Consider the following 22,446-nt stretch of genomic DNA (forward strand, 5'->3'; position numbering starts at 1 on the left):
ATCCTCAGTGACTGTGGCACCTCTTACTACCCCTGAATAGCTGTGGACCTCCCTCAGAACCTGCAACCATATTTGAACAACCATTTATCAGAACCCGGTATGGGTGTTATTCCTATCCCTTCTAATATCTTTGACCATTGCCTTACCTTGACTATGGAACCAACTTCTCCCACAATGCCAAATAAACTCGTGCTAAATGACGGTCTACTGTATTTGCCATGGGTTCAGACCTCCATTTATTCTGTGAATTGTCTACAATTGTTTAGTGATTTTTCTAGTCAAATTAAAATTTTTATATACAGTATAATAATTGTAAAGTAAAAATTAGCTGGCTGGCTTTTTCGTGAAGTTACAGTCAAATAGACATTTAACCTTTTTTAGTTCAAGGCTTGCTAGTCTCATATGGCACAACTATTGACATAAAAGCATAAATGAGTCTAGGTAATAAATTGCATGTTCTCTTACAGGGCATAGACATCAACTCTCTCTTCAACAAAGTTAATTTTGTACGAAAGGGGTACGAGAATGCTCTTAGAGCTGTTCGTCGGGTCCTACCATCGTTTGAGCCCCAACCAGAGACAATTTCTTTTGGTTATAATTGCAGTCTTGTTGACTCGCTCAACAATAGTCTCTACTCTACACAGGTACTAGCTTAATTTTTTTGCAATAATTTTTTTTTTTTTCCAACAATTCAGCCGTCTCCCACCGAAGCAGGGTGACCCAAAAAGAAAGAAAATCCCAAAAAAGAAAATACTTTCATCATCATTCAACACTTTCACCTCACACATAATCACTGTTTTTGCAGAGGTACCCAAAATACAACAGCTTAGAACCATATATGTACATGTAAAGATACACAACATATCCCTCCAAACTGCCAATATCCCAAACTCCTCCTTTAGAGTGCAGGCATTGTACTTCCCATTTCCAGGACTCAAGTCCGGCTATATAAAAATAACGGGTTTCCCTGAATCCCTTCACTAAATATTACCCTGCTCACACTTCAACAGCTCGTCACGTCCCAAATACCATTCGTCTCCATTCACTCCTATCGGACACGCTCACGCACGCTTGCTGGAAGTCCAAGCCCCTGGCCCACAAAACCTCCTTTACCCCATCCTTCCAACCTTTTCGAGGACGACCCCTACCCCACCATCCTTCCCCTACAGATTTATACGCTCTCCATGTCATTCTACTTTGATGCATTCTCTCTAAATGACCAAACCACCTCAACAACCCCTCTTCAGCCCCCTGACTAGTACTTTTATTAACTTCACACCTTCTCCTAATTTCCACACTCCGAATTTTCTGAATAATATTTACACCACACACTGCCCTTAGACAGGACATCTCCACTGCCTCCAACCACCTCCTCGCTGCAGCATTTACAACCCAAGCTTCACAACCATATAAGAGTGTTGGTACTACTATACTTTCATACATTCCCTTCTTTGCCTCCGTAGATAATGTTTTTGTCTCCACATATGCCTCAATGCACCACTTGCCTTTATCTAAATCATTTGATACCCTCAGTGATTTTATTGAATCATAGTATAATTTTTGTTCTGTTGAATCTCATGCTGAGGTTGATTTAATGTGTGTTCAGACTTGTGGCTGATTATTTTAAGTATGCTGTGTGAGAACTGAGGATACTTGAAACTTCAATTTTACAGATAGCTTCACCAGCTGATGGTGTCGTTACTGAGGCTGAGCTTATCAAGTGGGCCGAAGAACAGTTTGCCATGGAGATGAAGAGTGAGGTAGTTATCAACAGCATTGTCAACGCGGAGAAGTCTAAGGACACTCAATATTATGTAAGTATTTTATCACTAATGGTCCTCTGAATATTATTGCGTATTAAAAAATTTTTTAGTGCATTACAGTGGCCCTCCGCAAATTTGCTGTTCTGAATTCGCTGCTTCAGCAATTCGTGGATTTTTCCTTAGAACCTAACTAATAATTGTTTGTGGAAATCCCTGCAAATTTGCGGAATTTTTTTTTTTTGGCTTTTTTCATGGCAATATATAATTTTTTGTGTACTTTAGCACTTAACCCTTTCAGGGTCCAGAGGCCAAATCTCAAAGGGTGCATCAGGGTCCAAAAATTTTTGAAAAAAAAAAAAATTATTTTTTCTTTCAGAATTAAAGATAATTTTCTGTTGGTAATAATAAAAAAAATCAGTCAGTAGCTACCGAGATATAGAGGCGTGAAGTTGGCCCTCAGTGACCTGGTGGCAGCAACATCCACGACTTCCATAATGTCGCATTACTTTATTTTAGGTTTTTGTTACTTTTTCTTTACTAATATATTTTTTTTCCAGTAACTTTTGTGGCCTGCTGTGAGACCAATATACTAATGTATAATGTATAATTGTACATTTTTACCCACTAAAGTGGATAAAAATGTTGTGGAGTGAGTAGTAGGTAAATTTGGGGTGCCAGGGGTAAATGAAAATGGGGAGCCTTTAATTGAGCTATGTGTAGAAAGAGGTTTGGTAATAAGTAATACATATTTTATGAAAAAGAGGATAAATAAATACGTACAGTGGACCCTCGCCTAACGATATTAATCCGTTCCTGAGAGCTCAACGTTAGGCGAAATTATCGTTAGGCGAATTAATTTTCCCCATAAGAAATAATAAGAAATAATGTTGCAGTTTAAAAACTGTAGTGTAAAGCACCCTTCTGGCAAGACAGTGATGGAGTGAATGATGGCTAACCCTCTGGGGTTAATCGTTTCTCGGTAATTGTTTCATGTTAAGCCATACCAACAACACTCCACATCTTCGAGTAATACAGCTGATGGTGGTGCAGCAACAGCAACAGCTGACTGTGGTGCAGCAACAGCTGACCATGGTGCAGCAGCAGCTGTGGTGCAGCAGCAGCTGACTGAGGTGCAGCAGCAGCTGACTGTGGTGCAGCAGCAGCTGTGGTGCAGCAACAGATGACTGGTCCAGCAACAGCTGACGGTGGTGCAGCAGCAGCTGACTGTGGTACGATAGTATTTCTCACCCTTTTTACCACAGGGTTGGCACTAGAAGCTTTCTTGGGGCCCATGGTCACTTATTTTGCAGGTGAAATCACTAAAAACGCTGTGCTAATACGAAATGTTCCGATTGTATGCTTGGATGTGACCGCGGAGGCTGGCTTGTAAACACTGCCACCCACGGAACCAGCGAGGCTGGCTCAGGCCGCACGTGGACGCGTCTCGGACGAATCGCGTTGAGCGAGTTTTTTTAGCGCTAGGCGAGGCAAAATTTTTGCGTTAAAATGTATCGCTAGGCGATGCCATCATTAGGCGAGGGTCCACTGTATATGAGGTATGATGTAGTACGTAATGAAAGTAGTTTGTTAGATTATGTATTGGTGGATAAAAGGTTGATGGGTAGGCTCCAGGATGTACACGTTTATAGAGGGGCAACTGATATATCGGATCATTATCTAGTTGTAGCTACAGTTAGAGTAAGAGATAGATGGGATAAGAGGAAAATGACAACAACAAGAGGGAGGTGAAAGTGTATAAACTAAGGGAGGAGGAAGTTCGGGTGAAATATAAGCAACTATTGGCAGAAAGGTGGGCTGATGCAGGTATGAGTAGGGAGGGGGTTGAAGAGGGCTTGAATAGTTTTAAAAATGCAGTATTAGAATGTGGGGCAGAAGTTTGTGGTTATAAGAGGGTGGGTGCAGGAGGAAAGAGGAGTGATTGGTGGAATGATGAAGTAAAGGGTGTGATAAAAGACGAAAAGGTAGTTTATGAAAGGTATTTACAAAGCACCTAGGTAGTAGGTTGGTAGGCAGCAACCACCCAGGGAGGTACTACCGTCCTGCCAAGTGAGTGTAAAACGAAAGCCTGTAATTGTTTTACATGATGGTAGGATTGCTGATGTCCTTTTTTCTGTCTCATAAACATGCAAGATTTCAGGTATGTCTTGCTACTTCTACTTACACTTAGGTCACACTACACGTACATGTACAAGCATATATATACAGTGGACCCCCGCATAGCGACCTTAATCCGTGCAAGAGGGCTGGTTGTTATGCGAAATGTTCGGTATGCGAATGAATTTTCCCCATAAGAAATAATGGAAATCAAATTAATCCGTGCAAGACACCCAAAAGTATGAAAAAAAAATTTTTACCACATGAAATATACATTTTCCTACACACAAAGAGAAGGATACATGCACAATAGTAGAGTAGTACATGCACAATATATATTGTGCATGTACTAGTCTACTAAATGAAGAATAAATAACACTTACCTTTATTGAAGATGCAGCAATGACTGATGAGACACTGTGTCCTGGGAGTGCCTTTTCCTCCTGAGTACTGTAGGTCCTGTTTGGCATTTTCTTCCAGAACAGGCCTTATCACACTGTGTATGCCACTACGATTCTTAAATCTCTCAAACCAACCTTTGCTGGCTTTAAATTCACCAATATGAGCACTAGTTCCAGGCATTTTCCCTGTTCACCTGGGTGTTAGTCGACTGGTGTGGGTTGCATCCTGGGAGACAAGATTAAGGACCCCAATGGAAATAAGTTAGACAGTCTTCGATGACACTGACTTTTTTGGGTTATCCTGGGTGGCAAATCCTTTGGGGTTAATTGTTTCTTGGTATTCTCAATAAGCCACACCAACAACGGTGCTACAGCAGAGGCAGCAGCTGACGGTGGTACAGCAGCAACAGACGATGCTACAGCAGCAGCAGACGATGCTACAGCAGCAGCAGACGATGCTACAACAGCAACAGACGATGCTACAGCAGCAGCAGATGATGCTACAGCAGCAGCAGACGATGCTACAGCAGCAACAGACGATGCTACAGCAGCAGCAGACGATGCTACAGCAGCAGCAGACGATGCTACAGCAGCAACAGACGATGCTACAGCAGCAGCAGACGATGCTACAGCAGCAGCAGACGATGCTACAGCAGCAACAGACGATGATACAGCAGCAGCAGACGATGCTACAGCAGCAGCAGACGATGCTACAGCAGCAACAGACGATGTTACAGCAGCAGCAGACGATGCTACAGCAGCAACAGACGATGCTACAGCAGCAACAGACGATGTTACAGCAGCAGCAGACGATGCTACAGCAGCAGCAGATGATGCTACAGCAGCAACAGACGATGCTACAGCAGCAGCAGACGATGCTACAGCAGCAGCAGACGATGCTACAGCAGCAGCAGACGATGCTACAGCAGCAGCAGCAGCTGACGGTGGTACAGCAGCAGCAGCTGACAGTGCAGCAGCAGCTGACAGTGCAGCAGCAGCTGACGGTGGTACAGCAGCAGCTGTACCACCAATAGTAGCAATGGTTGATTGGGGTTTATTATACAACCTGGCCAGCTCGGAGACACGCACTCCACTTTCATACTTATCAATGATCTTTTTCTTCATCTCCATAGTAATTCTCACCCTTATTGCTGTAGGGTTGGCACTAGAAGCCTTCTTGGGGCCCATGGTCACTTATTTTCCAGAAAAAATCACCAAAAACACTGTAATAATACGAAATGTTCCGATTGTATGCTTGGATGTTACCGCGGAGGCTGGCTGGTAAACGATGCCACCGGCGGAATATGTGAGCATGGCTCAGGCCGCACATTGGACGCGTCTCGGACGAAGGGCGGTGAGCGGGTTTTTGGGCAGTATGCGAGGCAAAATTTTAGCGATCAAAGCGTCCGGTATGCGGATTGTACGTTATGCAATGCGTCCGGTATGCGGGGGTCCACTGTACAGTGGTCCCTCGCTTTTCGTAGTTCTCGGCAATCGTAAATTTCGCCGGACATAGGGGTATTTTCGTATAAACATGGACTCGCTTTTCATAGGTTGACTCACGAATAGTAGTTTGTCCGGGACGCATACGCACGGTGTTAGCCGGGGCAGCCTCCCTACCCAGCCAGTCTGGCATTGTTTACCAGTGAGTGAAGGTCCCATCAAGTGCTCCTACGAAATATTTCATAATATTCCACTCATTTTAGTGCTTGCAATTACTAAATCAGCTACCATGGCTCCAAAGAAAGCTCCTATTGCCAAGCCTGTGGTAAAGAAGGTGAGAAATATGTACAGTGACAAAGTCTTGGGCCATTTTCAGGAAGTGTTAAAGAGATGCCAGAAACAGAGCTCTCTCCACAGTTACTTTGCAAGACAGGACTAGAGTGACTCTCAAGGTGGTCCTAGTGGCAATAAGAAACAGAGAAGAGAAGCAACCCCAGAGAAGCAATTGGTACCTGAGGTGTTGCTGGAAGGGGATTCCCCTTCCAAACTATAAACAATCCAATCTCTCTCCTCCTCCAGTCTCCCATACACTAAGAAGAATCTCCAATAAAGGTAAGTGTTATGCTGTTAATGTTTCATTCATCATTTCCCATTGTACAGTGGACCCCCGCATACCGATTTTAATCCGTGCAAGAGGGGTCATTGTTATGCGAAATAATCGGTATGCGAATGAATTTTCCCCATAAGAAATAATGGAAATCAAATTAATCCGTGCAAGACACCCAAAAGTATGAAAAAAAAATTTTTACCACATGAAATATACATTTTCCCACACACAAAGAGAAGGATACATGCACAATAGAAGAGTAGTACATGCACAGTATATATTGTGCATGTACTAGTCTACTAAATGAAGAATAAATGACACTTACCTTTATTGAAGATGCAGCAATGACTGATGAGACACTGTGTCCTGGGAGTGCCTTTTCCTCCTGAGTACTGTAGGTCCTGTTGGGCATTTTCTTCCAGAACAGGCCTTATCACACTGTGTATGCCACTATGATTCTTAAATCTCTCAAACCAACCTTTGCTGGCTTTAAATTCACCAATATGAGCACTAGTTCCAGGCATTTTTCCCTGTTCACCTGGGTGTTAGTCGACTTGTGTGGGTTGCATCCTGGGAGACAAGATTAAGGACCCCAATGGAAATAAGTTAGACAGTCTTCGATGACACTGACTTTTTTGGGTTATCCTGGGTGGCAAATCCTCTGGGGTTAATTGTTTCTTGGTATTCTCAATAAGCCACACCAACAACGGTGCTACAGCAGCAGCAGCAGCTGATGGTGGTACAGCAGCAACAGACGATGCTACAGCAGCAGCAGACGATGCTACAGCAGCAGCAGACGATGCTACAGCAGCAGCAGCAGCTGACGGTGGTACAGCAGCAACAGACGATGCTACAGCAGCAGCAGACGATGCTACAGCAGCAGCAGACGATGCTACAGCAGCAGCAGCAGCTGACAGTGGTACAGCAGCAACAGACGATGCTACAGCAGCAGCAGACGATGCTACAGCAGCAGCAGCAGCTGACGGTGGTACAGCAGCAACAGACGATGCTACAGCAGCAGCAGACGATGCTACAGCAGCAGCAGACGATGCTACAGCAGCAGCAGCAGCTGACGGTGGTACAGCAGCAACAGACGATGCTACAGCAGCAGCAGACGATGCTACAGCAGCAACAGACGATGTTACAGCAGCAGCAGACGATGCTACAGCAGCAGCAGCAGCTGACGGTGGTACAGCAGCAACAGACGATGCTACAGCAGCAACAGACGATGTTACAGCAGCAGCAGACGATGCTACAGCAGCAGCAGCAGCTGACGGTGGTACAGCAGCAACAGACGATGCTACAGCAGCAACAGACGATGTTACAGCAGCAGCAGACGATGCTACAGCAGCAGCAGCAGCTGACGGTGGTACAGCAGCAACAGACGACGCTACAGCAGCAACAGACGATGTTACAGCAGCAGCAGACGATGCTACAGCAGCAGCAGCAGCTGACAGTGCAGCAGCAGCAGCAGCAGCAGCTGTACCACCAATAGTAGCGATGGTTGATTGGGGTTTATTATACAACCTGGCCAGCTCGGAGACACGCACTCCACTTTCATACTTATCAATGATCTTTTTCTTCATCTCTATTGTAATTCTCACCCTTATTGCTGTAGGGTTGGCACTAGAAGCTTTCTTGGGGCCCATGGTCACTTATTTTCCAGAAAAAGCACCGAAAACACTGTAATAATACGAAATATTCTGATTGTATGCTTGGATGTTACCGCGGAGGCTGGCTGGTAAACAATGCCACCGGCGGAACATGTGAGCGTGGCTCAGGCCGCACATTGGATGCGTCTCGGACGAAAATCGGTGAGCGGGTTTTTAAGCGGTATGTGAGGCAAAATTTTTGCGATTAAAGCAAGCGGTATGCGGATTAATCGCTATGTGATGCCATCGGTATGCGGGGGTCCACTGTATTGTTTATGTACTATATGTATATTTCATGTAAAAAATTTTTTTGTTTTAATACTTCTGGGTGTCAGGAACGGATTAATTGTATTTACATTATTTCTTATGGGGAAAATTGATTCGCAAATCGTAAATTTCGTTTATAGTAACGGCTCCAGGAACGGATTAATTACGAGAAACGAGGGACCACTGTATATATATATATGTATATATATATATATATATATATATATATATATATATATATATATATATATATATATATATATATATATATATATATATATATACACACCCCTCTGGGTGTTCTATTTTCTTTCTAGTTCTTGTTCTTGTTTATTTCCTCTTATCTCCATGGGGAAGTGGAACAGAATTCTTCCTCCGTAAGCCATGCGTGTTGTAAGAGGCGACTAAAATGCCGGGAGCAAGGGGCTAGTAACCCCTTCTCCCGTATAAATTACTAAATTAAAAAAGAGAAACGTTTTTCTTTTTGGGCCACCCTGCCTTGGTGGGATACGGCCGGTTTGTTGAAAAAAAAAATTTACAAAGCAGAAGTGTTATAAGAAGAGTAGAGTATATGGAGAGTAAAAGAAAGGTGAAGAGAGTGGTGAGAGAGTGCAAAAGGAGAGCAGATGATAGAGTGGGAGAGGCACTGTCAAGAAATTTTAATGAAAATAATAAAAATTTTGGAGTGACTTAAACAAGTTAAGAAAGCCTAGGGAACAAATGGATTTGTCAGTTAACCCTTTCAGGGTCCAAGGCCCAAATCTGAAGTGGTGCCCCAGTGTCCAAGAATTTTCCAAAAAAAAATTTGTTATTTTTTCTTTGTTATTCTTTTTGTGAATGTAATAAAACAAAAAGTACGAAATTTGATGGAAAATTGACGAAATTATGCTCTCGCGAATTTTGATGTGTCAGTGATATTTACGAATCGGCGATTTTGCCGACTTTGACTTCCATTTTAGGCCAATTACATCATTCCAGTCGACCAAATTCTTAGCTATTTTACTAGTATTACTTCTATTCTATCGATTGAGCACAAGAAATCGCCAAGTCAACTGTTTCAACTACAAAATAAAGTGATCGGAAATTGGTAATTTGGCCAATTTAACACAAAGTTCAAAATATTCCAATTTCAAAATAGCATCCAGAATAAACAATGTAGGCATTCCTGGCACTAAACTAACATTTCCTCAGTTCATTAGTTACGTTTTGAGGCTTTACAAATAAATCCCATTTTTATTTTTTATTTACATAATGAATTTTTATTCACACCAAAAAATAGAAGATTTACTGTTATGCAATATTGTAATAATTGTATAAATATCATCACCACATTTGTGAATGTGTATTAGATCCACCAGCTGGCGTGTATTAGACGTGTGAGGTCGTTTGTTTACTCTTGAACATCGACAAAAATTTAACATTTCCGCTACTTTGAGCTCAGTTTCAAGCCATTTCCGGTGCTAAAACCAATCAAAATCATCTCTATTTCTGTAATATGTCTTCCATTCTATCAAATGAGACCAAGAAATTGCAAATACAGTGGACCCCCGGTTAACGATTTTAATCCGTGCAAGAGGGCTCATCGTTATGCGAAATAATCGTTATGCGAATGAATTTTCCCCATAAGAAATAATGGAAATAAAATTAATCCGTGCAAGACGCCCAAAAGTATGAAAAAATTTTTTTTTTACCACATGAAATGTTAATTTTAATACACACAAACTGAAAAAGGCATGCACAATTAAATAACACTTACTTTTATTGAAGATCTGGTGATGATTGATGGGATGGGAGGAGGGGAGAGCATTATCTTCTTACTGTTTAGAAGGGGAATCCCCTTCCATTAGGACTTGAGGTAGCAAGTCCTTTTCTGGGGTTACTTCCCTTCTTCTTTTAATGCCACTAGGACCAGCTTGAGAGTCACTGGACCTCTGTCGCACAACAAATCTGTCCATAGAGCTCTGTACCTCCCGTTCCTTCAAGACTTTCCTAAAATGGGCCATAACATTGTCATTGAAATAGTCACCAGCACGGCTTGCAACAGCTGTGTCAGGGTGATTTTCATCTATAAAGGTTTGCAGTTCAACCCACTGTGCACACATTTCCTTAATCTTTGAAGTAGGCACAATGGATTCCACAACTGGCATAGGCTTCTCAGGGTTAGCCCCAAACCCTTCAAAATCTTTCTTAATTTCCATACTAATTCTCACCCTTTTTACCACAGGGTTGGCACTAGAAGCTTTCTTGGGGCCCATGGTCACTTATTTTCCAGAAACAGCACCGAAAACACTGTAATAATACGAAATATTCCGAGTGTATGCTTGGATGTTACCGCGGAGGCTGGCTGGTAAACAATGGGACGGCCGGCACATGTGAGGGCACATTGGACGCGTCTCGGACGAAAATCGGTAAGCGGGTTTTTAATCGGTATGCGCGGCAAAAATTTTGCGATAAAAGTAATCGGTATGCGGAAAAATCGCTATGTGATGCCATCGTTATGCGGGGGTCCACTGTACAACTATAAAAAACATACGAAAAAACACTGCAAAGTTGCTGTTTTAATCGAAAATCTTGGTTTCAGTTTTTTTTCTCTCATTATACACAGTGTGCTGCAGGATTTGTTTTATGTGGTGCACACATACCACATAGATGTATTCTCTCATATCTAGGCCCAAGTGTACCACTCACAGTTTATCAGAGTGAGCTGAGCTCATGACGTAGATCTACGGTTTGGACACTGAACGCAAAGCCGTAGATCTACGGGACGGACCCTGAAAGGGTTAAAAACAGAGTAGGGGAGTTAGTAGATGGGGAGATGGAGGTTTTGGGTAGATGGCGAGAATATTTTGAGGAACTTTTAAATGTCGACGAAGAAAGGGAGGTGGTAATTTCATGCACTGGCCAGGGAGGTATACCATCTTTTAGGAGTGAAGAAGAGCAGAATGTAAGTGTGGGCGAGGTACATTAGGCATTACGTAGAATGAAAGGGGGTAAAGCAGCTGGAACTGACGGGATCATGACAGAAATGTTAAAAGCATGGGGGGACATAGTGTTGGAGTGGTTGGTAATTTTGTTTAATAAATGTATGAAAGAGGGGAAGGTACCTAGGGTTTGGCGGAGAGCGTGTATAGTTCCTTTATGTAAAGGGAAGGGGGACAAAAGAGATTGTAAAAATTATTGAGGAATAAGTTTACCGAGTATACCAGGAAAAGTGTACGGTAGGATTATTATTGAAAGAATTAAAGATAAGACAGAATGTAGAATTGCAGATGAGCAAGGAGGTTTTAGAGTGGATAGGGGATGTGTAGATCAAGTGTTTACATTGAAGCATATATGTGAGCAGTATTTAGATAAGGGTAGGGAAGTTTTTATTGCATTTATGGATTTAGAAAAGGCATATGATAGAGTGGATAGGGAAGCAATGTGGCAGATGTTGCAAGTATATGCAATAGGTGGTAAGTTAATAAATGCTGTAAAGAGTTTTTATGAGGATAGTGAGGCTCAAGTTAGGGTGTGTCGAAGAGAGGGACACTACTTCCCGGTAAAAGTAGGTCTTAGACAAGGATGTGTAATGTCACCATGGTGGTTTAATATATTTATTGATGGGGTTGTAAAAGAAGTAAATGCTAGGGTGTTCGGGAGAGGGGTGGGTTTAAATTATGGGGAATTAAATACAAAATGGGAAGTGACACAGTTACTTTTTGCTAATGATACTGTGCTTATGGGAGATTCTAAAGAAAAATTGCAAAGGTTAGTGGACGAATTTGGGAATGTGTGTAAAGGTAGAAAGTTGAAAGTGAACATAGAAGAGAGTAAGGTGATGAGAGTATCAAATGATTTAGATAAAAATTGGATATCAAATTGGGGAGGAGGAGTATGGAAGAAGTGAATGTTTTCAGATATTTGGGAGTTGACGTGTCAGTGGATGGATTTATGAAGGATGAGGTTAATCATAGAATTGTTGAAGGAAAAAAGGTGAGTGGTGCATTGAGGTATATGTGGAGACAAAAAGTGTTACCTATGGAGGCAAGGAAGGGAATGTATGAAAGTATAGTAGTACCAACACTCTTATATGGGTGTGAAGCTTGGGTTGTAAATGCTGCAGCGAGGAGGCGGTTGGAGGCAGTGGAGATGTCCTGTCTAAGGGCAATGTGTGGTGTAAATATTATGCAGAAAATTCGGAGTGTGGAAATTAGGAGAAGGTGTGGAGTTAATAAAAGTATTAGTCAGAGGGCTGAAGAGGGTTTGTTGAGGTGGTTTGGTCATTTAGAGAGAATGGATCAAAGTAGAATGACATGGAGAGCGTATATGTCTGTAGGGGAAGGAAGGCAGGGTAGGGGTCGTCCTTGGAAAGGTTGGAGGGAGGGGGTAGTGGTGGTGTCGTGGGCGAGGGGTTTGGACTTCCCGCAAGCATGAGTGAGCGTGTTAGATAGTGAATGGAGACGAATGGTATTTGGGACCTGACGAGCTGTTGGAGTGTGAGCAGGGTAATATTTAGTGAAGGGATTCAGGGAAACTTGTTATTTTATATAACTGGACTTGAGTCCTGGAAATGGGAAGTACAATGCCTGCACTCTAAAGGAGGGATTTGGGATATTGGCAGTTTGGAGAGATATATTGTGTATTTTTATACGTATATACTTCTAAGCTGTTGTATTCTGGGCACCTCTGCAAAAACAGTGATTATGTGTGAGTGAGGTGAAAGTGTTGAATGATGACGAAAGTATTTTCTTTCTCTTTGGGTAACCCTGCCTCGGTGGGAGACGGCCGACTTGTTGAAAAAAAAATCTTTCTTCTTTCAACACATCGGCCGTATCCCACCGAGGCGGGGTGGCCCAAAAGGAAAAACGAAAGTTTCTCCTTTTACATTTAGTAATATATACAGTAGAATGGGTTACTAGCCCCTTGCTCCCGGCATTTTAGTTGCCTCTTACAACACGCATGGCTTACTGAGGAAGAATTCTGTTCCACTTCCCCATGGAGATAAGAGGAAATAAACAAGAACAAGAACTAGAAAGAAAATAGAAGAAAACCCAGAGGAGTGTGTATATATGTGCTTGTACATGTATGTGTAGTGTGACCTAAGTGTAAGTGGAAGTAGCAAAACGTACCTGAAATCTTGCATGTTTATGAGACAGAAAAAAAGACACCGACAATCCTACCATCATGTAAAACAATTACAGGCTTCAGTTTTACACTCACTTGGCAGGACGGTAGTACCTCCCTGGTCGGTTGCTGTCTACCAACCTACTACCTGGAAAAAAAAAAAAATATATTATTATTAATTATTATCACCATCAACATAAATTGTTCACTGAGTATAACCATTTCTTAATTAGGCTGCCACAAGAGACACTGAGAGTGTAAACACACACACACACGCACACACTTGAAGCAGTATCCCTAGATAGTACTCCCAGGATTTAGTGTTCTAGTGGCTGTCCTAAGCTATTATTAGCGGTCATCGTTTGTGATTGAATCATTAAACATACCTACAAGAGTGTAACAGCTTTCTAGAGTGTGAATAATGTGATAAGATCAAGAATTTTACAATTTAAATTTGAATGAATGCTGAGTGAGGGAGGGTAGCAGTCAGCTGATGAGGCTGCTGGCACCAGTGTTAACACAAAATATTGAAACATAGTTAATTGGGTCAAGGTTGTGTTCTTAAGTAATAATAAATATAGATATTGGTGGGTTATAGCAGCAGTGTAGTGATAAGGTCACACACGAGTGATTAAGTAAATAACGAAAGTAAGAAAAAATTAGTCAATCCCCAGCTGTTGGTGTTGTGAATGTAGTTAATATCAGATTCGTTATGACCATAATACTGTACTAAAGAAAAAAGAGTGAATACAAAGTCTTAAAAAAAAATAAAAACTTGAATACATGATAAAGTTCCTGAAGGAGTTACAAAGTGAAGGAGTTGATAGCAACCACGACCAGGAGCCTCCATTGTTGTGCAGACAACACTTATTTATATGTGGTTAGTTTTTGGTTGGTGTCTAAAATCTGTCTCGCCCTGCTGGTTGTATGCTATACCATCACTCTCTCCCTAACTTTCAGTGCCAGGAGATATATAGGGGTAACCCTGATTATGTTTAGTAAATTATCTAAATATCTTCAGTATGTAGATAAGGCTAAAGAGGCCTTTGTGGCATTTATGGACTTGGAAAAGGCGTATGACAGGGTGGATAGGGGGGCAATGTGGCAGATGTTGCAAGTGTATGGTGTAGGAGGTAGGTTACTGAAAGCAGTGAAGAGTTTTTACGAGGATAGTGAGGCTCAAGTTAGAGTATGTAGGAAAGAGGGAAATTATTTCCCAGTAAAAGTAGGCCTTAGACAAGGATGTATGATGTCACCGTGGTTGTTTAGTATATTTATAGATGGGGTTGTAAGAGAAGTAAATGCGAGGGTCTTGGCAAGAGGCGTGGAGTTAAAAGATAAAGAATCACACATAAAGTGGGAGTTGTCACAGTTGCTCTTTGTTGATGACACTGTGCTCTTGGAAGATTCTGAAGAGAAGTTGCAGAGATTGGTGGATGAATTTGGTAGGGTGTGCAAAAGAAGAAATTTAAAAGTGAATACAGGAAAGAGTAAGGTTATGAGGATAACAAAAAGATTAGGTGATGAAAGATTGGATATCAGATTTGAGGGAGAGAGTATGGAGGAGGTGAATGTATTCAGATATTTGGGAGTGGATGTGTCAGCGGATGGGTCTATGAAAGATGAGGTGAATCATAGAATTGATGAGGGGAAAAGGGTGAGTGGTGCACTTAGGAGTCTGTGGAGACAAAGAACTTTGTCCGTGGAGGCAAAAAGGGGAATGTATGAGAGTATAGTTTTACCAATGCTCTTATATGGGTGTGAAGCATGGGTGATGAATGTTGCAGCGAGGAGAAGGCTGGAGGCAGTGGAGATGTCATGTCTGAGGGCAATGTGTGGTGTGAATATAATGCAGAGAATTCGTAGTTTGGAAGTTAGGAGGAGGTGCGGGATTACCAAAACTGTTGTCCATAGGGCTGAGGAAGGGTTGTTGAGGTGGTTCGGACATGTAGAGAGAATGGAGCGAAACAGAATGACTTCAAGAGTGTATCAGTCTGTAGTGGAAGGAAGGCGGGGTAGGGGTCGGCCTAGGAAAGGTTGGAGGGAGGGGGTAAAGGAGGTTTTGTGTGCGAGGGGCTTGGACTTCCAGCAGGCGTGCGTGAGTGTGTTTGATAGGAGTGAATGGAGATGAATGGTTTTTAATACTTGACGTGCTGTTGGAGTGTGAGCAAAGTAACATTTATGAAGGGATTCAGGGAAACCGGCAGGCCGGACTTGAGTCCTGGAGATGGGAAGTACAGTGCCTGCACTCTGAAGGAGGGGTGTTAATGTTGCAGTTTAAAAACTGTAGTGTAAAGCACCCTTCTGGCAAGACAGTGATGGAGTGAATGATGGTGAAAGTTTTTCTTTTTCGGGCCACCCTGCCTTGTTGGGAAGCGGCCAGTGTGATAATAAATAATAAAAAAAAATCTGACAGCGACAAGCTAGTAGACGAGTACGCACACACAAACACACATGTTCACCAGTAATTATTATTATAGTAAATTTTAACCCTTTCAGGGTCGGCAGGCCGTCTCCCAAACCTGTTCTCAGGATCGGTAAAAATTCGAAAAAAAAAAATGATTTTTTCTTATGAAAAGATAGTGTTTTTTTTTTTTTTCTAAATTTTATAAGCTAAACAAAAATTTTTTACCATCAATACTTACTGAGATATGGAGGCGCAAAGTTGACAGAAAATGACCGGTATACGGTAACATCGCCGACTGCCGGTCACCCGGTTTTACTTTATTTTCTTTTTTTTGGTACTATTTTCTATTATTTTTTAATTTTTTTTTTCAAGTAACTTTTATGGCCTGTGAGACCAATATGAGCACTATTTTGTAAGTTATTTCTTTTTCTATACTACACAATAACTGCATAAACACTGTTGTCACTATTTTGTTTACAAAACTTATTTACTCAAATGAACAATATAAAATGTTGTTTATTACTATTTTTCTATATTTTATATACCCATATACAGTCACAGGACATGTTTTTATAAGTTCTGCAGCCTGTGGAAGTCTTTGAAACATGGTGTCATGCACGGTGGTGTTTTACACTCCTCACTCACACAAAACGAATGTCTCTGTGTTGTGGGCGTTTTGTTGTATGTGCACAGATGTAACACCTCTTCTGAGCCTTTTTCTTCAAATCAGTAGCAGGCAGTTTTACCAGGAAGTGATCACCATGCTTCAGACAAGAAGGTAGTTGTTGATAATTACGTGGGCGGTTTTCTATTGTAGGTGCTGTTCCTTGGTACTTGATTATTATTTATCTGATGACAGACAGACAAAATTTGCCATATGGTGGTTTGCTTCTGGTCTTCATCTTATATATATTATAAGCATTGAGCATGGAAATGTCCAGAATATGGAAAAAGAGTTTTATGTACCACATAACTCTTGTGAACACAATCAGCAAACCCAATCTGCATGTCACATTTGTCTACTGAATGCATATTGAGGGTGTAGTCAATCACAGCTGCAGGTTTTAGAATGGGTTCATTGCTTTCTCTATGCTGCCTGCCAGTGTCTGCCATTTCATTAGGGTGAACTGATGACAACAGTTTGACATCTCGTTTATCAAGCCACCGAAATGCCATGATGTCATTGGCAGCAAACGCCTGCACCTCACCTCTTCGAGTGCCAGCGTCGAACCTGGGCATATGTTTACGATTTGCATGCACTGTGCCAGACACATCTGTCATGTTCACTCGCAAAAAATCACTGAGTAAGGGGCTTGTGTACCAGTTATCAGTATATAATATATGTCCCTTACCAAGATATGGTTCCATCATTGTTCTAACCACATCACCGGAGATACCCAGTAACTTCCTGGCATCTCGCAATGTATTACTTTCATTTTTTTATATTATTATCACACTGGCCGATTCCCACCAAGGCAGGGTGGCCTGAAAAAGAAAAACTTTCACCATCATTCACTCCATCACTGTCTTGCCAGAAGGGTGCTTTACACTACAGTTTTTAAACTGCAACATTAACACCCCTCCTTCAGAGTGCAGGCACTGTACTTCCCATCTCCAGGACTCAAGTCCGGCCTGCCGGTTTCCCTGAACCCCTTCATAAATGTTACTTTGCTCACACTCCAACAGCACGTCAAGTATTAAAAACCATTTGTCTCCATTCACTCCTATTAAACACACTCACGCATGCCTGCTGGAAGTCCAAGCCCCTCGCACACAAAACCTCCTTTACCCCCTCTCTCCAACCTTTCCTAGGCCGACCCCTACCCCGCCTTCCTTCCACTACAGACTGATGCACTCTTGAAGTCATTCTGTTTCGCTCCATTCTCTCTATATGTCCGAACCACCTCAACAACCCTTCCTCAGCCCTCTGGACAACAGTTTTGGTAATCCCGCACCTCCTCCTAACTTCCAAACTACGAATTCTCTGCATTATATTCACACCACACATTGCCCTCAGACATGACATCTCCACTGCCTCCAGCCTTCTCCTCGCTGCAACATTCATCACCCATGCTTCACACCCATATAAGAGTGTTGGTAAAACTATACTCTCATACATTCCCCTCTTTGCCTCCAAGGACAAAGTTCTTTGTCTCCACAGACTCCTAAGTGCACCACTCACTCTTTTCCCCTCATCAATTCTATGATTCACCTCATCTTTCATAGACCCATCCGCTGACACGTCCACTCCCAAATATCTGAATACATTCACCTCCTCCATACTCTCTCCCTCCAATCTGATATTCAATCTTTCATCACCTAATCTTTTTGTTATCCTCATAACCTTACTCTTTCCTGTATTCACCTTTAATTTTCTTCTTTTGCACACCCTACCAAATTCATCCACCAATCTCTGCAACTTCTCTTCAGAATCTCCCAAGAGCACAGTGTCATCAGCAAAGAGCAGCTGTGACAACTCCCACTTTGTGTGTGATTCTTTATCTTTTAACTCCACGCCTCTTGCCAAGACCCTTGCATTTACTTCTCTTACAACCCCATGTATAAATATATTAAACAACCACGGTGACATCACACATCCTTGTCTAAGGCCTACTTTTACTGGGAAATAATTTCCCTCTTTCCTACATACTCTAACTTGAGCCTCACTATCCTCGTAAAAACTCTTCACTGCTTTCAGTAACCTACCTCCTACACCATACACTTGCAACATCTGCCACATTGCCCCCCTATCCACCCTGTCATACGCCTTTTCCAAATCCATAAATGCCACAAAGACCTCTTTAGCCTTATCTAAATACTGTTCACTTATATGTTTCACTGTAAACACCTGGTCCACACACCCCCTACCTTTCCTAAAGCCTCCTTGTTCATCTGCTATCCTATTCTCCGTCTTACTCTTAATTCTTTCAATTATAACTCTACCATACACTTTACCAGGTATACTCAACAGACTTATCCCCCTATAATTTTTGCACTCTCTTTTATCCCCTTTGCCTTTATACAAAGGAACTATGCATGCTCTCTGCCAATCCCTAGGTACCTTACCCTCTTCCATACATTTATTAAATAATTGCACTAACCACTCCAAAACTATATCCCCACCTGCTTTTAACATTTCTATCCTTATCCCATCAATCCCGGCTGCCTTACCCCCTTTCATTTTACCTACTGCCTCACGAACTTCCCCCACACTCACAACTGGCTCTTCCTCACTCCTACAAGATGTTATTCCTCCTTGTCCTATACACGAAATCACAGCTTCCCTATCTTCATCAACATTTAACAATTCCTCAAAATATTCCCTCCATCTTCCCTATACCTCTAACTCTCCATTTAATAACTCTCCTCTCCTATTTTTAACTGACAAATCCATTTGTTCTCTAAGCTTTCTTAACTTGTTAATCTCACTCCAAAACTTTTTCTTATTTTCAGCAAAAATTTGTTGATAACATCTCACCCACTCTCTCATTTGCTCTCTTTTTACATTGCTTCACCACTCTCTTAACCTCTCTCTTTTTCTCCATATACTCTTCCCTCCTTGCATCACTTCTACTTTGTAAAAACTTCTCATATGCTAACTTTTTCTCCCTTACTACTCTCTTTACATCATCATTCCACCAATCGTTCCTCTTCCCTCCCACACCCACTTTCCTGTAACCACAAACTTCTGCTGAACACTCTAACACTACAGTTTTAAACCTACCCCATACCTCTTCGACCCCATTGCCTATGCTCTCATTAGCCCATGTATCCTCCAATAGCTGTTTATATCTTACCCTAACTGCCTCCTCTTTTAGTTTATAAACCTTCACCTCTCTCTTCCCTGATGCTTCTATTCTCCTTGTATCCCATCTACCTTTTACTCTCAGTGTAGCTACAACTAGAAAGTGATCTGATATATCTGTGGCCCCTCTATAAACATGTACATCCTGAAGTCTACTCAACAGTCTTTTATCTACCAATACATAATCCAACAAACTACTGTCATTTCGCCCTACATCATATCTTGTATACTTATTTATCCTCTTTTTCTTAAAATATGTATTACCTATAACTAAACCCCTTTCTATACAAAGTTCAATCAAAGGGCTCCCATTATCATTTACACCTGGCACCCCAAACTTACCTACCACACCCACTCTAAAAGTTTCTCCTACTTTAGCATTCAGGTCCCCTACCACAATTACTCTCTCACTTGGTTCAAAGGCTCCTATACATTCACTTAACATTTCCCAAAATCTCTCTCTCTCCTCTACATTCCTCTCTTCTCCAGGTGCATACACGCTTATTATGACCCACTTTTCGCATCTAACCTTTACTTTAATCCACATAATTCTTGAATTTACACATTCATATTCTCTTTTCTCCTTCCATAACCGATTATTTAACATTACTGCTACCCCTTCCTTTGCTCTAACTCTCTCAGATACTCCAGATTTAATCCCATTTATTTTCCCCACTGAAACTCCCCTACCCCCTTCAGCTTTGTTTCACTTAGGGCCAGGACATCCAACTTCTTTTCATTCATAACATCAGCAATCATCTGTTTCTTGTCATCCACACTACATCCACGCACATTTAAGCATCCCAGTTTTATAAAGTTTTTCTTCTTCTCTTTTTTAGTAAATGTCTACAGGAGAAGGGGCTACTAGCCCATTGCTCCCGGCATTTTAGTCGCCTCATACGACACGCATGGCTTACGGAGGAAAGATTCTTTTCCACTTCCCCATGGACAATAGAAGAAATAAAGAAGAACATGAGCTATTTAGAAAATGGAGAAAAAACCTAGATGTATGTATATATATATGCATGTGCGTGTCTGTGAAGTGTGACCAAAGTGTAAGTAGGAGTAGCAAGATATCCCTGTTATCTAGCGTGTTTATGAGACAGAAAAAGAAACCAGCAATCCTACCATCATGCAAAACAGTTACAGGTTTCTGTTTCAGTCATCTGGCAGGATGGTAGTACTTCCCTGGGTGGTTACTGTCTACCAACCTACTACCTTTTACATTTTATAGAGATTAATTACAGTTTTACATACAACAAATACTATAGTTTTTAATTATGTATAGTAATACATATAAAATAACATTTTTACTTACCTTTATTGAAGATTTGTGATGGCATCTGGAATATAGGGAGGAGGAGAGAGGGAGTTGGGGTTAGTGTTTGGAAGGAGAATCCCCCTCCATGAGGACTTCAGGTAAAGCCCTCTCTGGGGTTACTTCCCTTCACAGTCTTTTAATGCCACTAGGACCAGCTTGAGAGTCACTGGACCCCTGTCTCACAAAATAACTGTCCTCAGTCCTCTGTTTCTGGTGCCTCCTTAACATTTCCCTAAAATTGGACATGGTTCTGTCACTGAACTTGTTGCAAAGATGGCTTGTTTCAGCTTGCTCAGGGTGGTACTTCTGCACAAACATTTGGACATCATTCCACTTGGCACAAATCTCCTTAATCTTTGAAGAAGGCACCTCATCCACTCCCTCTTCCTCCTCCTCTGAAGCAAGTTTCTCAGCTGTGGTCTGATAATGTTCCAGATGAAGCTCTTGCAGCTCTTCAGTGGTTAGCTCTTCCCTGTGGTCCTCCACCAACTCTTCCACATCCTCACCACTCACCTCCAACCCCAGGGTGTTCCCCAATGCCACAATAGAGTCCACAACAGGCAGAGGGCCATCTGGGACAGGGTCAGCCTCAAACCCTTCAAAATCCCTCTTTTGGACACAATCTGGCCACAATTGTCTCCAAGCAGAGTTCAAAGTCCTGGAAGTCACTCCCTCCCAAGCCTTACCTATAAGGCTTATGGAGCTGTAGATGTTGAAGTGATTCCTCCAGAACTCTCTTAGGGTCAACTTAGTGTCTGTGGTCACTTGAAAGCACTTTTCAAACACTGCTTTTGAGTAGAGTTTTTTGAAGTTAGAAATGACCTGCTGGTCCATGGGCTGGAGGAGAGAAGTGGTGTTAGGAGGCAAGAACTTCAGTGTTATAAAACTGAAGTCCTTAGACAAGAGATCTAATAAGTTTGGAGGATGAGCAGGAGCATTGTCCATTAACAGGAGGCACTTGAACGGCAATTTCTTTTCCTTGAGGTATTTTTTCACACTGGGGCCAAACACTTCATGGACCCACTCTTTGAAAATTTGTCTTGTGACCCATGATTATGTGATGAATGGTTTTGAAAACCGACAAGTTGAAGAATTGAGACACTTATGCAATACATGGGAATCTTTATTGAAGAAAACGTTTCGCCACACAGTGGCTTCATCAGTCCAATACAAAGTAGAAATGGGTAAGGAGAGGAGAAGTTCGAGGTAATCAGTCCCTCAACCTGGAAACGATGTGTTCAGTCCATCACTCTTGTAGGAAGTGCAGCATAGGGCCAGAGAGGTGATCCCGCCTCCTCCTGCTTCAACTCATCGCACTGCAATATATAAGCCACCTCTCTGGCCCTATGCTGCACTTCCTACAAGAGTGATGGACTGAACACATCGTTTCCAGGTTGAGGGACTGATTACCTCGAACTTCTCCTCTCCTTACCCATTTCTACTTTGTATTGGACTGATGAAGCCACTGTGTGGTGAAACGTTTCTTCAATAAAGATTCCCATGTGTTGCATAAGTGTCTCAATTGACCCATGATTAGCTTTCCACAAGACACATAACTT

General features: G+C 41.9%; 1 protein-coding gene across 1 annotated transcript in view; it reads left to right on the forward strand.

The window, feature by feature from the left end:
* PolrMT (mitochondrial RNA polymerase) overlaps positions 1-22,446 on the forward strand; it is a 301,092-nt gene that overhangs the window by 36,104 nt on the left and 242,542 nt on the right. Inside the window, exons 6-7 of the mRNA XM_070104506.1 lie at positions 468-644; positions 1,674-1,814. Of these exons, the coding sequence (XP_069960607.1) occupies positions 468-644; positions 1,674-1,814 (318 nt within the window). The remainder of the gene's footprint in view (positions 1-467; positions 645-1,673; positions 1,815-22,446) is intronic.

The sequence above is a fragment of the Cherax quadricarinatus genome, chromosome 92 (genome assembly GCF_038502225.1).
Source record: "Cherax quadricarinatus isolate ZL_2023a chromosome 92, ASM3850222v1, whole genome shotgun sequence".
Taxonomy (NCBI): domain Eukaryota; kingdom Metazoa; phylum Arthropoda; class Malacostraca; order Decapoda; family Parastacidae; genus Cherax; species Cherax quadricarinatus.